The sequence below is a fragment of the Eptesicus fuscus genome, chromosome 15 (assembly GCF_027574615.1).
Source record: "Eptesicus fuscus isolate TK198812 chromosome 15, DD_ASM_mEF_20220401, whole genome shotgun sequence".
In the NCBI taxonomy this organism is placed as follows: domain Eukaryota; kingdom Metazoa; phylum Chordata; class Mammalia; order Chiroptera; family Vespertilionidae; genus Eptesicus; species Eptesicus fuscus.
The window spans coordinates 59,907,054-59,920,082 of record NC_072487.1 but is presented as its reverse complement, the minus strand read 5'-3'; the positions used below and the strand labels follow the sequence as shown (position 1 = coordinate 59,920,082).

General features: G+C 41.2%; 1 protein-coding gene across 1 annotated transcript in view; it reads left to right on the top strand.

Moving 5' to 3' along the window:
* Positions 1-13,029, top strand: part of TMEM245 (transmembrane protein 245) — a 66,520-nt gene that overhangs the window by 48,482 nt on the left and 5,009 nt on the right. The window contains exons 15-16 of the mRNA XM_054726992.1: positions 1,011-1,185; positions 3,718-3,912. Coding sequence (XP_054582967.1) covers positions 1,011-1,185; positions 3,718-3,912 — 370 coding nt within the window. The remainder of the gene's footprint in view (positions 1-1,010; positions 1,186-3,717; positions 3,913-13,029) is intronic.

The following is a 13,029-nucleotide window of genomic DNA, read 5'->3' as shown; positions in this document are numbered from 1 at the left end:
TATTCTACTGCCGCGCTTTGTAAAATCTGGGGTATTTAAAAAATTAAATCCCGAGTAGAATAAAGGAATCGAGAAAAAAGCAAGCGAGTGCAAAGGGTTAATGATCATCTTTTACTTTTCCTCTATGTTATCTCTGCTCCTCTCCTTCCACTTTTTCTACCTTTATTTCTGTGGCTGCTTGTCTTTCTAAATATATTTGCCTCTACCACCAGTTTTTCTACTCGGGTCTGTGCTCCCATCCTCCTTTACATTCCCAAGTTCATTCAGGTTCTTCCTTACTTTGTTTTTCACATAGCCATCCTCTGACATGCAAGCACCCTGAGAGCACATGGAGGTTGTTCATGACAGCCCGATGAGGCAGTCAGGGCGGATGATGTCCCTGTCGTATAGATGAGAAACCAAAGTTTTCCAAGGTCACAGGCCTGGTTCATGGTTAGGACCAGAACTGGAATCCACGTCTGCTTGACTTTTAATCAGGAGAGCCCACATCTTTGTAGAGTGCTTTAATGTAATGTTCTGGAAGGAGACAAGCTTGAGTAAGATCCTCAACAAGCGGGGTGTTTTGTTATTTTTAAATTACATTTCATTTTTTTTATTAGAATCAAGGTAAAGACTATATACTCATATCTGAACTATAGAAACTGATTTGGCTTTGGACTCAGTACAAATTTTGACCAATGTTCTATAGTTACGTTATAGGAGTGTATATTAATTAACTAACCATTGGTTCAAAATAACCACAAGACACCGAAATTTAATTACTAAAGAATAGATTCATGAAGTAGACACACATTTTAGAAAGATTTCCAATATCAACTTTTAAGATTTCAGACCTTCATTTAACTAGCAAAGTTAGTTAAACAAGGACATAGCATTCCCTGAAAATTTGAGTTGCTGTTTAACTTGTTTTGGTGGAAATTTTCAAATGGGAGGAGCTAGTGTTTAGGTTCTGCTGTGTTGCTGTTTTGCTGATGCTGTTCAGTTGCATTTCTTAATTAATCTTTTACTAGCTTTAGCAGCAATCCTTGGAGCAGTACCATTTCTGGGGACATACTGGGCAGCAATACCTGCAGTGCTAGACCTGTGGCTTACACAAGGCCTAGGATGCAAAGCCATCTTACTGCTGGTTTTTCATCTCTTGCCAACATACTTTGTAGATACTGCCATCTATTCTGATATTTCAGGGTAAGTATTCTATAGAACTTCCAGGAATCATGTCCAGGGATTTCTGTGGCATTTTTAAAGGAGAGTTTTTATATTTCTTTTGGAGATGGGAGAAAGGACAGGGGGTGGGAGTTTTTAGTGAAGTAGCCTTCTGTGTTCTCCACTATATAATCAAAGTTTAATTTAATATAATTAATATTGTTTGCAAGGTATTTTGGTATTATGTAAATATAATTTATAATAAAAAACACCCTGAGTTAAAACAAAAATGTGAATAATTTAACCTAGGAAACAAATATTACTAGATGTACATTAAATATTCAAAGTAACAAGTTTGTGATTATTTTCAGAAAGTCTTTGCTTTTGGAGAAAAGACATTATTAAGTTGTATGTCTGGCGATTTCCATGGAAAACCAAATCTCATCAAGCTAAATATTTGACAAACAGCTCTCTTATTTAAGATGTTAGATAGTATGGTTGTTTGATAAATATAGGTTAAATTTAAGACAGAAGCCAAACTTGAGCCACATAATATCAAAATATATATGTGTGTGTGTGTGTCTGTGTGTGTCTGTGTGTGTGTGTGTGTGTGTGTGTGTGTGTGTGTGTGTGTGTATACACACACAGTAGATTTTGATATTTATTTTAGAACTGGCTTGATTTACTTAATAAATCATGCCCAGTCTCATTTAGTTATATATTCAGATTCACATTGTTTATTCGAATCTGGGATGTCACCAGATGTTGAATTTTAATCAGCTTCTTAAATTCAGGATACAGCCTACCGAAGCTATCATACTAGTAGTAAGTTTTCTTTCAGTAAAACTCATCATCACAATAAGGTTAGATGTGGTCTGAGTTTATAGAAAGAGTACACCCTTCAGCTAATTTGAAATTATATAAGGACAAATTGTATGTCCCTTGTTTTCCCTCTAGTAAGTTAAAGTAGAAAACAAATGAAGTAGAACTACTCTGAAGCTCCATAGGTGCAGAGCAAAAAGCAACAAGCAACTCTATAAACAAGCCTCCTAGGAGCTTAAATGCCTAAAACTTGAGATTAAAGATAAGAGAACATCAGAGTGCGGTAACTAGTGCTTAACAATTGATACGTAAATAGTAGGAATAGGTACACAGTTTATATCAAAGTGCTCTCATTTCTTTAAAGTTTACTGCACATTTTATATTAGGTTTCTAGGTAAAATTTAAAATTTATATGTAAATTTTTTCTTAATAATAAAATATACCTTAATCAGCATCATTAGGACATGAAAGGTTTTTGCATAAATTGTTTTATTTTTTTAATAAATTAAGCTTTTTCTTAAAAGCTCTAGGACATTTTTTTTTAAGCAGTAAGCATTTTTGATAGAACTTTACTTAAATGTATCATTTGTTGACATAGCATACATGGAATACTGCCATGTATCTTTTTTTGGAAAAAGATAAATTGTGAATATAATGTATTGGTTTTCTGAAGACTGGCTCACTTCAAATGTTACTTATTGAACTATAATATAATACAAAACATCCTTCTAGGGCAGTGGTTCTCAACCTTTCTAATGCCGCGACCCTTGAATACAGTTCCTCATGTTGTGGTGACCCCCAACCATAAAATTATTTTCGTTGCTACTTCATAACTAATTTTGCTACTGTTAATGAATCGTAATGTAAATATCTGTGTTTTCCGATGGTCTTAGGCACTACAGCAGCGGTTCTCAGGTTGGGGGTCACCACAACATGAGGAACTGTATTAAAGGGTCGCGGCATTAGAAAGGTTGAGAACCACTGTTCTAGGGTATATAGCTATTTGCCCCTCACTAAATTGTTGTAGTCATATGTGTTTAAAAACTAGAAACAAACAACATACCTTTTTCCAGTTCCCCTCATGTCAGTGGCCCTTGTTATCATTATCATTGTGCTGTGTTGCTATAATCTATCCTATTTTGTTCCAGTTATGTAAGTGATATTGTGATATGCTGGAGGACAATTATGACACTCCTGTGAAATAAAAATCTTGGGTTTTCCGACAGATCTTTTCCTCGTGAGGCCTTTTAGCACTACCTACACTAAAAACTACTTTTGGGGGTTGCCAGAAGTCTAACCTATGAGTAACAGGGATGCTCTTTTATGTCATCATCTTTAAAAAAAGCATAATTAATTAATTACTAAATTAGGCTCACTTAATTGTTCTTAATGGAGGTAAACTTAACAGGTGACTGATATAACCAATCCTAAGCTGACATTAACCCACTTCAGGCAGCCACGTAATGCATGCAAGGTACCTGCTAACATTACTGACTTCACTCCTCCAGTTGCTGGACCTATATGAAAGGCAGAGTCAGACATGTTAGGTAGACAAGAAAATTCTTCCATCTCAATGCTATTACAATGTTCAGTTATCCACATTGAGATAATCTGAAGAGAGCTATAATAAACTAGTAGTCAAAAGCCTGGTGTATTGGAGAATGACTGGTGTGTTAGAGAATGTATTACAAATTTACTCCAGGTTTATGTTTGTTAAAAGTCATGAGCCGACCTGTGTGCTCTTTTTTCCAGGGGTGGCCATCCGTACTTGACAGGCCTGGCCGTGGCTGGCGGAGCATACTACCTGGGCCTGGAAGGAGCAATCATCGGGCCCATACTTCTCTGCATACTTGTGGTCGCTTCCAACATCTATAGTGCCATGCTAGTGAGTCCCACAAGTTCAGTGCCCATGGCAAACCAGACTCCGTGGCCTGCTCAGAGTCAGCGGTGAGTTAAAGCGGAATGATCTCTGCCTTCTTGACCCGAGTGGTCTGGCAGGATGGAGGTGTTTCAGCACCTACACTCTGCTGAAGATGGTAGTAGACACTGAGTGCAGAGAAATCACTGCGTTTTGTATACCAGGAACATTTGAAAACTAAGTTGGGTCAGAAGATAGTTAATGTCATGAATGACCAAAAGTAAGTGGAAAATATAAAGGACTATTTTGGGACATGGAATGTCAGATTAAAGATGCAAGGTATAGGATCATCAAATGCAATACATGGATCTGTGGTAGGAAAGCATGCATGGCAGGTCAACTTGGGGACCATGCATGTCTGAAGAGGCTCTTCCTAAAGTCGTAATTAGTAACTTGCCTGTTTAAAAGTGTTTCTCTTTAGATTGTTATTTCTTCACTGTCTTCTACCTCCCACAGTTGTTAAAAGTGTAAAGCCACTCTGATTCCTGATTCTTTGTAATTCAACTGTTTGAAGGCCTGTAGGACCTTCCTTTTTTTTTTTAATCTATTTTTTCTGTTGTTCTGATTGGCACTTTTATCTAGTGCCTTTGTGATCATTAAAACTGGAAATTTATATTCTGCAGTTCTGAAATGTTCCTGAAACATTTCGTTGATGATTTCCTTCTCTCCCTATCAGAAACTTACTTTTATTTAATCCTGAGCCTCATACACTGGTCATGTCATTTTGTCATCTTTTATTTGCTCTTCTATTTCTGTCTCTTTGGCCCTATTTTCTAGGTGATTTATCTTCTAAAACTGCCATAGAGATTTCCATGTCTGCTATTTTATTTTTTTTCAGTCTCGTTTATTGAGGTATTATTTATGTAAATAAAATTTATCTTTTTTAGTATACAAGTCTATATCAGTTTTCTATAATCCATAACAAATTACTGCTCATTTAGTGATTTAAAGCAGCATACGTTTATTATAGTCATCCCCAGGGGTCAGGAGTCCAGGCACAATTCAGCTGGTCTTCTGCCTGGAATCTGACAAGGCCACAGTCAAGGGGTCAGCTGCAGCTGGGGTTTTTATGTGTGGATTGGGGTCTTCCAAGCTTGTTTTTTATTGGCAGGATTATTTCCTTGCAGTTGTAGAACTGAGGCGCGCAGCTCCTGTAGGCCACTTCTCCAGGCCATTCATACATGGATGTTTGCTTCCTCAAGGCCGGCTGGAGAGTATTTTTCTGACTTCTGTCTCTGCTAAAACCATTTTAAAGGGCTCACCTTATTAAGCCTGCCCCACCCATCATACTTTTGATTAAAGCCAACTGACTAGAGACCTTAATTATATCTGTAAAATCTCTTCATTTTCATAGTATTAACACAACATAATCATGATATCAGAGACCAGATATTTTTGGCTCTTGGCTCATATTAAGAGTGCGACACTCACTCAAGAGCTGTGAGTGGGTTATGTATGTTACCATAATGAATCTGGTAGGGCCATTGTCTTGTGCAGCCTTCGATGTCGGTGCTTTGGGGTTCCCTTTTTGGGCTAGTAAATTCCTCAGAGAAAGATCTTCTAATCTCCTGCCTAGAGGTTGACGGCATGTTCAAGATATAAGCATTGACTCAATTACTCTGGACTGCGTATCTGTCTTTTCTTTCCCCACTGTACTGTGGTTGCTGTTACTGCAGGGGCCAGGTCAGTTTTAGTAACTGATGTATCCACAGCACCTGTTAATAGTGTTTTGTACTTGGAATGTGTTCACTTCCTAGTTGACGGAACGAATAGGCTGTGAAGGAATAGTCTCTACTGAGGCATGAGCTGCGGAACGTCTGGCTTCTCCTGGGAATTGATGTTACAGTGTGATAACAGCGGGTGGATGGTTGCATTTCATTAGGCAGACTTCTAGCTGCAGATGCAGGCACCGGTGGCTGAAAAGACCCATTTGCAAGACTCTTTCTATGTTCTGCCATCTGTCTTCAGACGGATGATCAACTGTCCACCTAAGGAGAGATGTAGGAGGGAGGACTCCCTGCCTTTAGTGGCGAATGCAGTGTGTGCTGGTGGTGAATGTCGCGCAGCCTTGGGCTTCCCACGACTTCGGGCTGATTCAGTCAGTAGTCAGAACCTATCCCTTTCTCTTCCCTGTTAACACTGGGGCTGTTTGAAAGGACAAAAACGCGCCTGCAATCATACGGCTTGGAGTACTTTCTTGATATTTGGACAGGATAATCAGACTTGATTTGATGTACGTATTTCACCCCTACCAAAGGCTGAGCAGCAATCTCTGAATATCAAAGCTCAGAAAAACCTTAAGGCGGAAGCAGGAGACTGTCCCAGGAACCCTTCCAGGAATGCTGTTCTCGGCATCGTTTTCCATCGCCCTCTGTCACACCTGACACTCCCAAAGGAGACAATCGAATGTGGTCCTTTAGGAGCTCAGCCTTGTCTTTCTCTAGGGAAGAGTTATTACTAACTCATTGCTGTTTTGAAGAGGTTGTTTTTTTTTTTTTTCATATTTTTGCAAAATGAGATACAAAGATATTCTTGAAAAACTTTACAGCTCCTGCCCTAGCTAGTTTGGCTCAGTGGATAGAGCGTTGGCCTGCAGACTAGAAGGTCCCGGGTTCGATTCCGGTCAAGGGCACATGCTTGGGTTGCAGGCTCGATCCCCAGTGGGGGGTGTGCAGGAGGCAGCTGATCCATGATTCTCTCTCATCATTAATGTTTCTATCTCTATCTCCCTCTCCCTTCCTCTCTGAAATCAATAAAAATATATATATATTTTTAAAATTACAGCTCCTGCAGCCCTTTACATTAAACCTCAGAATTTCAGTCGGGGTGTACTTCATCTTGATTTGGTGTAATGAGGGGGAAAGAGAGAAATCTGGTTACTCGGGAGCTACTGGACTCACCCTCTGCTGACTGTTGCCTCTCCTTTGACTCTGTCGCTGGCACATTTCTTGAATCTGTTCACCCCTCTGTGTTCCCTGTGGGGTGACCCAGGGCTGGGGTTACCCTCAGGGGCCTTTTCTCTGGCCCCTGCCTCTCTAGTCTGGCTCCCCATGTGGTCTACTTTCCATGGTGCGGCTAAGGGAGACCAAAGTTTTACCACCCAAGATATACCTTTTGGGGTATTGATTTTAAGCTAGTTATTAAGAAACAGAAGACTCAGAAAGAACCTTTGACTTTTCCCTCCTTACCAATCTAAAGGAATTCGGATAGAAAAACCTGCTTAAAGGAAAGGAACATCACCTTAGCATCTTATCATAAACTAAATGTGGCAGACAGGCAGAAGGTTAGCAAAGCCAGTGTGTTGAGCTTCCTCTGTGCCCCATTGTCTCCGGGTGGCCCAGCAGGAATTGGTTTACAAGGGGTTTGCCCCCTCTCAGCTACCTATGAATTGCCTGCGTTTCCTTTGAAATCCCAAACCCCTGCCTCCCCTCCTTTGTCCGAAGTGGCATATAATCCTCAGGTGTCCTGTGTATCTTTGGGTCTCATATCTTATGACACCCCAAGTGTACACCTGTAATGAATTGTAGACATGGTTCCTGTTGCTCATTCTTATGTATATTTGATTGTTAGTGCAGCTAGAAGAATTTAGAGGCGGGAGTGTTGCCAGTGGAAATGGGGTCCTCTCATGGACTCACAAGGAAAGCATTCTGGGTGCCCACATGTGGGCGGGTAAGGTGCAGTGGTAGGATGTATTGTAGAAGCAAAATCACTGTGAAAGAAGTCCAGCCTTGTCTTCATCAGGCTCAGAGCCAAGGCCAGCCTCCAGAGGGAGGTGCTTCCTCTGTGCTGTTGGCTCCGTCCCGTTCAGTCCCCGTCCCCATCCCGCTAGGTGAGCATCTGTTCCCAGCTGTGCCCTGGCTGGTGCTTGGAGTCCAGTGGCTGTGGGGCCACAGGTGGCTGCTGGGGCTGCATGGCTGTTATGAAGAGAGAATGTGTAAATAGGGTGAGTGTATGTTGAGGGGTAGGAAGGGGGGAGAGAGAGAAAGAGAGAGAGAAGGAAGGAGAGAGAGAGGTCCCACATGCCTTTGTTAGGCTGATTATATTATCTCGGGCTTGGAAAGGACCAGGCACCCTTTTAGAATAACCAGTCCACTTCCCAGTCTTTCTTGGGCTGGCACTGGGCCCTCCCCCTACCCTATCCATTTCCTAGATCTTGTGGGGTGCTGTGTCCCTTATCCAGTCCAGTCCTTTTCCCAGGCTAGGCTCTGCGGCCTTGTGATCACCGTCTTAGTTCCTACAGTGCATGCCTCAGAGTGGAAGCACCTCCCCGTGCCACCTGGCTTCTGTGCCTGTACCCGGCAGAGGAATGTCTCCTGCTCTTTTTATTCCTCCCCCTTCCCTGGTACCTGTAGGGACTAGGTCCCCAGGGTGTAGGATGCAGAGGTTCCCCGGGGAGCCTATGAATGCTGCTATTTCCAGGTGAAGCAGGCTTATGATCTCACTCAGCTCCTCAGTCTATGATGCTCGACAGTGTTGGATTCCCTCTGCTCCTTTATTAATACCCAGCTACCTGTGCTAACAGGAGGAAAGTTCTTTTTGCACCCCCACAAAGCCTCTCTGGTTTTTCTGAAGCATAAACGTCACGCTCCTCTGAACTTAGAATTCCCACAGTGGCTTACATGGCCTTCCAGATAAAATGGAAACTTCTCATGGCTTCTTTCTGTCTTCCTCTGCAGACTCCTCTCTCTGCTGCCCGCCTTACGCTTTCTTTTCTAGCCATCTTGAACTTGTTTTAGTTCCCTGAAGTCAGTGTCCTCTTTGCACTTGTTTTCCCCTCTGAAAAGAATACAACCCCCTTTCTAGCCAAATCCAGTATCATGGTCTATACCTAAAGTGCCTTTTTAATGAAAAGCATTGCTGGAACTCACTAAACTAGGTAAGATGTCCCTGCTGTGTGTCCCCATAGCATGTTGTACTTCTTCTATTGGAACTTAATACACAGTGTATAAATGTGTGCTTCATTAATTGTCTTTCTCACTAGTTGGTAAGCTTTCTGAAAGGAGGAGCTATGTCTGACTTCTTTACCACTGTTTTACCATTCCCAGCATGGTGTTTGGCACATAGAAAGTGCTCAGTGAAAATTTGATGAGTTAATAGGTTAGTGACACCAAGAGAAGATTTGATAAAAAGAATATTGCAATATAACCTTGAGGTTGAAAAAGACAGACGGAACATAGTAAACCTCAGTCTTAGAAGTTTATTCCATATCTGTTAGAAGAGAAGGTATGTGTAATAGTGATGATATGATATAATAGTGATCACAGGTTTTGTACCTATCTGCTGGGGAGGGTTTAGGAAATACACACTCAGCTATGCCCAGCCAATGGAAGTTAAATTAGTCACTTAATGCTTTTTATTGGTTTTTTATTTTCAAATGTTCAAAGTTTATTCTGTTTCTCTGGGAGGCCAAGAGTCAACAGCTCTTGAGTTGTTAAATCAGAAAAGATTTAAAGATTTACATAAAACTGAATCTTCCTAAAAATCGCATTGAAACTTTAGGGCAGTGATGGCGAACCTATGACACGCGTGTCAGCACTGACACGCGTAGCCATTTCTGATGACACGCGGCTGCTGAGGCGGCCGCATGCTGAGGATGAAACATTTTCTGCTCCTGAGGATGAAACATTTGTGAAATAATGTTTTTTCCTCAAAGTGACACACTACCCGAGTTATGCTCAGTTTTTTGGCGAAGTTTGACACACCAAGCTCAAAAGGTTGCCCATCACTGCTTTAGGGGAAGCAGATCCCCAAACATTTTCCAAGGAGCAAAGGCTTGTGAATGGGAAACCACACTGCACATTGCCCGTTGCCCTTAAAGGAGCTCTAAATGCTCACAGCTGTCCTCTGTCCCCAGCTCATCCTGCATTGCTGTTCCACCACCCTGGTTCTAAGGAGCATAATAATCCTTATGGTTTGGGAAAGAAGACTGTAATTTGGTAGTTTAGATAAGACATTCACCATTTTTAGAAATAATGTCAATGTAGTCTTTATTTCTTTTGTTTCCCCTAATCTAGAGAGCTTCAATTTTATGAGCCCTCGAAATTAGTTAGCTCTGTGCCTCTTGACGAGGCCAGAAAGAAATCAGAGAAAGACAAATCCCTTATGATTTCACTTACATGCAGAATCTAAAAAAAGAAAGAAACCGCCCGACTGGAGTGGCTCAGTTGGTTGAGCGTCATCCTGTGCACTGAAGGGCTGCCAGTTTGATTCCCTGTCAGGGCACATACCTGGGTTGTGGGTTTGATCACCAGTTGGGGCACATATGAAAGGCAGCTGATAGATACCGGTTTCTCTCTCCCTTTCTTTCTCTGTCCCTCTCTCTCTCTCCCTTTTTCTCCCTCTCCCCCTTCCTCTCTCTAATAAGCATGTCCTAAGATGAGGATTAAAAAATAAGTCCTCTTAAAAAATCAAACCAAACTTATAGATACAGAGAACAGATTGGTAGTTGCAGGGGGTGGGACAGATGCAGGGTAAGTGACCTGATTTTGTTTTGTAATTTTAGTTTAAATAAATTCAATTAAAATGTTTTTAAAGAAATTATTTCTGGCCCTGGCTGGTTTGACTCAATGGATAAAGTGTTGGCCTGCGGACTGAAGGGTCCCGGGTTCGATTCCAGTCAAGGGCACATGCCTGGGCTGCGGGCTCGAACCCCAGTGTGGGGCATGCAGGAGGCAGCCAATCAGTGATTATCTATCATCATTGATGTTTCTATCTCTCTTTCCCTCCCCTTTCCTCTCTGAAATCAATAAAAATATATTTAAAAAAAAAAGAAATTATTTCTGCATCTCTAGATTATGGAGTTTGTTTTCCAGGAGAAAATTGGAAGTTGGTTTAATATCAATGTTATGTCTATAAGGTTTTACACACACACACCACCTTCACCAACCTAAACATCTAAAGAAGATATAATGTTGAGATGGAAAACTCTCAGTACCTTAAAAAACTCAGTAACTGAGTTTTCTCAGCTTGCTTAATTTTATTTTCTTTCTTCTGAGTGCATTTGGAGGCTTTCTTGGCCTGGAGGGAGCATTGAACAGTAGGTATGAATTTCAACATTAAGGCTAAGCTTACTTGTCAACAGAAGGCAGTCACCAGGCCAACCACAGTCTTAATCTTATTTCATGCCTCTTTGCCTGAGGCAGGACTTTTCATTCATCGTCTGAGGAATTGTCTCGTTAGAGATTCAGACTTGCAGGTAACTTAGAAATTTGAAAAGATGTCAGAGGATGAATTTAGAAGCTTGTTGGGTGTTGGGAATGCTTTCTAGTATTGGCCAGTTTTTGGTTATTGGTTGTGAAGCCTCTCCAGGGGTTCCCAGAATTGAGTACTGCCTGAGATTGTCCTCTGAGACATTTGGTAGTCATCTGAGCCTCTATACAGGTGTTAAAACACAAATTTGGGGGCGCTATGAAAAATAGGTGTATAAATAAATAGGTATCTAGAGCAATGGTTGTGGAGGGGGTAATTTTGCTCCTCTTAAGGGACATTTGGTAATGTCTAGAGACAGTTCGATTGTCATAACTGTAGTAGGTAAAGGCAGGAATGCTGCTAAACATCTTATAATGCCAACAATGTCAATAGTGATGCTATTGAGAAGCCCTGATTTGATTAATAGACAGATTGATAGATAGTAATATGTATAAAGCATCTATAATAATAAAAGCATAATATGCGAGGGAAGCCCGGGTCCTGGGTGCTGGAGGGAAGCCGGTGCTGGCAGCTGGGGGAAGGAAGGCCTACTCTTGCACGAATTTTGTGCATTGGGCCTCTAGTGTGTGTGTGTGTGTGTGTGTGTGTGTGTGTGTGTGTATATATATATATATATATATATATATATATATATATATATATATCTTAGTTTGGGGGAATTTTTCTCAGAGTTTAAAGTTATTTAAGGAAACAATTCATTTCGATTCCTAGGCCCATCAGCATATATTCAATATGGTGGTTTGGGCCACATCACACATAAACCCTTTCAAAACCGCCAGAGCCAGAGCCAGGAAACTCACCCATTACTCACAGCTGTTCCTTTGGAAGCAGAGCTGTGCTAGTTAGAGGCACGCTTCAGAGGCCTAGGGCCCCACCCATTGGAAGAGCCTTGATGTAATCTCTGTACTGTACCATTTTACCTGTGCCCCTCTTGATTTTGAAGTACTCCCGGCATTGTACAAAAGGGTCAGTCTTTAATTTACCTCTGCCCTCTCTAGCTCACCCTCCTAAATACGTATATGAACTGAAAATTGGGAAGACAAAAAATGCACCTGAAGTTCAAAATTATTTGCTTTGCAAATTTTTAAGTAATTTGTATCTAATGACAACTTTTTGTCATCTTTTGTTTCCATAACTATGAGTGATTTCCTGAAGCTTTGTAACACTTTTCTTATATTCTATTTTAGGTCTATTTCTAATGAAAAAGTTAATCTTTTTAATTATAAGGTATGAAAATAAAAAGGGCTTTATTTGATAAATAATGTAAGAAGGAACAACGTGGTGTAGTGATGTGACTACAAATTAATATAGTATGGCTTGAAGACGTTAAAATTGTTTTGAAAACTAGCTTGTTGAGCTCAGATGTTTTTCTGCGGTCCTAATTGGTGATACTGCTGTGAAGGAGCAAGGTAACTTCTAGCTAAAAGGATGGCAGTGAACTTCTGCTTCACACTTGTACCCTTTAAGATAGATTTAGCTTCATATAGCCCAAAACAAACAAACTCAAAAAACCACTGTCAGTCGAACTCAAATGACTTAAAAGAGCTAGAAGTTGATTTCTCTCCCTTCTCTCTCGGGTGAAAGCGGTCCAGAGGCAGGCAGTCCAGGGCTGGTATAACTGTTCCACAACATCCAGCCGAGCCTCCCTCCTTGCTGTTGTGCCAGCCTTGGTGTGAGGTCTTTTCCTCTAAGGTGGGTGCTTGGGCTCATGTTCATTGATAAACTCTGACCTGGCCAGTTGGCTGCCAGCACAGATGCAGGCCTGACTGGGTGACGTAATCCTAGCTTGGGCATATAAATTATGTAGTAAAGGCAAATGAGCTCCTACAGTCCTGAGGCAGGCGCCTCACAGGTGCAGCACACCACCGCTATACAGCCTACATGTTACCTGCCAGTTAGTGATACGCACTTAGCTTGCCTATGTGGGTCAGACAGTT